Source organism: Triticum dicoccoides, chromosome 7A (genome assembly GCF_002162155.2).
Source record: "Triticum dicoccoides isolate Atlit2015 ecotype Zavitan chromosome 7A, WEW_v2.0, whole genome shotgun sequence".
Classification (NCBI taxonomy): domain Eukaryota; kingdom Viridiplantae; phylum Streptophyta; class Magnoliopsida; order Poales; family Poaceae; genus Triticum; species Triticum dicoccoides.
In genome coordinates, this window is record NC_041392.1 from 163778707 (window position 1) to 163783042 (window position 4336).

At 41.3% G+C, this 4336-nt stretch overlaps 1 protein-coding gene across 1 annotated transcript in view; it reads right to left on the bottom strand.

The window, feature by feature from the left end:
* The window catches only part of LOC119333328 (nucleolin-like), a 9686-nt gene that overhangs the window by 2483 nt on the left and 2867 nt on the right, over positions 1-4336 (bottom strand). Inside the window, exons 5-10 of the mRNA XM_037606262.1 lie at positions 3284-3520; positions 2013-2219; positions 1606-1921; positions 1359-1537; positions 1170-1258; positions 1029-1078 (exon numbers count right to left, since the gene is read on the bottom strand). Of these exons, the coding sequence (XP_037462159.1) occupies positions 1029-1078; positions 1170-1258; positions 1359-1537; positions 1606-1921; positions 2013-2219; positions 3284-3520 (1078 nt within the window). The remainder of the gene's footprint in view (positions 1-1028; positions 1079-1169; positions 1259-1358; positions 1538-1605; positions 1922-2012; positions 2220-3283; positions 3521-4336) is intronic.

The following is a 4336-nucleotide window of genomic DNA, read 5'->3' on the forward strand; positions in this document are numbered from 1 at the left end:
GAGGCCAACAAGTCCTCCAGCTCCAGATCGAGGGCAATTGCATTGAGGCAGTCGCACCGAGCCCCATGGAGATTAGGACTGATCGGACCCAGCCAGGCGCGCCGCCTTCACCTATTGTGAATATGATACATTACCCGTGGACATAGATACCGGCAGGCATTTTGTAGTGCAGGAGGGGTGGCGTCATCGTCTCCTCGTGCAGAAGACCCATTGGATAGAAGTCGTGGCTACAGTGGATGAGATAAGAAGCCTGTGATGGGAAGAAGAATAGAGCAAGGGTAGATGCAACACCTGTACAACAGGCCTCGGCAGCTCGTTGCCGATAGAGGCAACGTTGTCCTTATTTTTACAACTCTGGAGATATGAGAATTATGTTCACACATCCAGAGCAAACGCTAGAGCAAGCCTCCCTCCCTCCCAGGGTGTACTGCTTTTTTTCATGCAGTACATGCTTAATGGGCTGTGGCTGTATTAGACAGTCTGTGTTGAGAATTGAAGTATTTAAATCTGCTAGCCAATTTACATGTTGGAGAGTTACCGGGTGTCACATACATGTATTGCTATAGATATGTGGCCTTAACAAAGTATCGGTGCATCATAGATGGCTGAGGCAAGCAGGAGCTGCAGTCGACATTCTTATTGGTGCCTAAGAAAGACAGGGTAAATCTAACAGGTGGAGGGTTGTCATATGGACCCACTGGGGATGTGTCCAGCAACATGGAAACAACGGCTATGCGGCGGCCTACAGACAGAAAACCGCTTATGAAACAAGCCTCGGCTGTAATCAAACCGGTTTTGGTCGTCGAGAGTTGCAACGTGCCTTTGCAACTGGTGGGTAATTTCTGGATTCAGGCTAGTTGACCGTGGTAAACATACGCTTATTCCAAGATAAACAAAAACTACAACTTCCAGTCTATAAGATATACTTAAAAGTATATCACAATTAAATTACAATGTCCATTATGTGCAGTTATTACAGTTATTAAAATATGCACATGTACATGTAATAACAATTTTCAAGATTGTACCTCTAGCATAAGGAAGACCGTCAATGTGATGGATAGTGGATGGTGCGCTTCTGCAAAACCATGGAAAACCCCAGATAATTTAAATATTTGGCAAAGATCTCATCAGTATCAAGTAAGCAGAAAGTTGATTGGAAACAAAACCTCGGATGATCATAAACATAGGTGACTGGAACATGATTTGCAGGTGCACGAACACGATTTGTAGGAGGGATGTATCCAGCATGAGGTTCCTAAAGGCATGGAGGCAGTATATACTAATTTATACATGAAACACGTATGACATAAGATTATGAGAATGTGAATATTAAGATCAAGAATTTTCATGTATACCAGGTCACGAGCATTTGGTTTAGATCTGGAAGATGCGCCCGCAATGGGGTAAGATTGGTTGCCAGTTACATATTGAGGTCCCACAGGGCGCTTAATGTTTCCAGAAGATTCTCCTGCATAGGGAACTCTAGCATGACCACCATGAGATGTTCTGTTGGAAGGTTTTGTCAGAACACCACCTGCACAATAACATGTATAAGAAATAGTACCCATTAACAAACTTAAACCAAATTGTCAGAGAACATACGATTCTTCCGTGCTCTCTTCGGTGCCCTTTCATTTACAGCGGTATTTTCAGTCTTTCCAGCTTTCCGTTTGCCTTTAGATGGGTTGGATGATTGTGGTACTTTCGCATCAACATGTGAGGTCAGCTTGCTCACATCACCTTTTCGCAATTTATGTGGTGAATCCTTCTTCACTCTGACCTCCCTATTCTGGTTCTTTTTCTTAATAGAATTGTTGGTGTCTTTGGAAGTTGCATCACTATTGACCTTGACCCCACCTTTAGCACTCTTCTTGTCCAGTTGTGTTTCCCGACGTGGTCGAGCAAGACTTGCAGCCAGCTAGGTACAGAAAAAGAACAGTTGTCTGGCCAAGTTAGCAAGAACTATAGCAGTTTTAGATGAGAACCAATACAAGCAGGATTTAGGATACCTTAACTTCACCACCAATATTGGCACTGTTTATTCCTTCCACACAAGCTAATGCACTCTTCCTGGATGAGAATTCAACAAAAGAAGTTTTCGTTTTTGACTTCTTTAAAATGTGAACATCCTGAATCACCCCATATGCTTTGCAACATTCTTTAACTTTGCCCTTATCCCAAGAAAGAGGAACATGTTCGAGGTATACTGTTTTAACCTACAGACAAAGTAACGGTAAATTACGAAACAAAAACAATGACAGTATTTCCAGGTGCAAAGTACTAAAGGCTATTAAGCACATGCGGTTTAGCTTAAGTATAGACTTGCATACAAAACATAGTACTGAACTTGGTTGTGGGATGCTTGGAATGATTTAAGATACCTTTAATATTCTATAAACTGCTGGGCAACTTCTGGTTCTTTAACAACGGTCGAGCCTAGTTCTGTATTCCCTAAAACTGGCCAACACCCAGTTACCAGGATTGATGCAGCACCATATCAGGCGCACAGAGGCACATATGGGGCCGCAGACATGGGCATGAGACCAAAGTCAATGCAGAACTTCCAATGGTACCAGACATGGAGTGTTAAAATTGGTGGGCTTAACTCCTACGGTCCTATCACCACCAACTGAGCACTGGGAAAAGAGAGACCTCAATAACTCAATTCAGCAACCTTAACTCCTGATGTGCATGATCATACCCCTTCAACATCTGAGTGAGGCATTTGTGCAAGGTTTCTCTTGTGCTACAAGACCTTGCAAGGCTGATTTAAGGGTAAGGAGGTTGTGGGCTCATGGCAGCAGGAAGGAACAAAATGGATTGTCTATGAACGGATGAGAATAGGCAAATTGGGCCGGTACGTGTAGGATGAATCACAATCCTGACAACTCGATCCAAAACAACCAAGACCAAGCGAAAGAGCAGAAGTCCCAAGGTTGAAGTTTAAGTATAAATATATATATATATACAGCCAACTAACCTTCTGTAGGTTGTTGGTCTATTTGGTTATAGTTGATGTTTTCTATGGTTTAACATAGTTCAGTCTTCAAAAACGTGCAACCTAAATATGTGTTCATGCTCCAAAAGTTTCACCAAACAAACCTAGCTGGTATTAGGAACTGCTATTTCTGACTCGAGACAGCATTCAAAAGATAAGTTCATTAAGTTGTTCAAATAACTCTTAACAGCCAAAATTGATGAATTAGCAATGAATCAACTCACAATTATGCAAGACATCTTAATATCTTAGAACATACTAAACTGGCAATAGCTGCTTTACCTGCAGCATAGCAAGCTCCAGGCTTGATTCTGTAGGGATTTGAGCAGATTCCTTCACACTTTTAACAATGGTAATCAATGCATCTGGTTGCTGTAGCAGCTGAGATGCAGCTTTGGCGTTGTCAGGCGAAGCAAATTTGAGAAAAGTAATCCCTCGGTTTTGTCCTCCAGTTTCAGGATCAACGGGTAAACTCATATCAAATCCATCGATTCCGATACTTCTCAAGGAAGTTCGCACCTACAAATTAAAGTTGAGAAAACAATTAAACTAAATGAAGCAGAAGTTGTCGCATCTTGAGAAACAATTGGAAGCTGGTGGAAATTTGTTTTCTATTATACCAATACAACAAGATAAACAAGAATGAATCATGATGTATGCAACCATTCCATTTGCATAGAGGATCAACTGTCAGTCCTTGAATATATACATAATTCACAAAGAAATTATTCATATAAAATATAATACCTTTGATGGCAAAAAAAATCACAAATGAGGCTAGACAACCTAGTTCCTATTAATTAGAAACTTTCCACACATTAGTGCTTGTAACATATGCAGTTTTCACTGTACGCTTCCATGAGGTCCATGACTCTTGCTATATTAATTTGTTTGAATAAGACATAAAACATAAAAACATTCCATTAGTAGTTTGTGGTACTTGAAGTACCCCTGACACCCATTATCAACACTATTTGGTTATAAAACAGAAAAACTTCAATTAGTGGTTTGTGGAATTGTACAGGTAGATCAGGCCTCATCTCATATCTTATAAACTAAGTGAATGAACACATCTTTGTATCCAAAATGTTAATTTTATACCATAATCCTATTCTATTAGAAAGATCAGCATCATTTCAGTTACGGCATGATGGCGCCAAACCACTGTTTTCGAGTCGTTCTGTGGTACGACTCTTGACTAGTCGTGACTAGTCTATACTCATGGTCGACTAGTCGACATGAGTTAAGTAATAGGTACAGGGGAGGAGCAGCAACCAGCTTGCGGTGGCGCCGGCCGGCAGGATTGTGGGGCAGCAGAGTCGGCCAAGGGGCAAG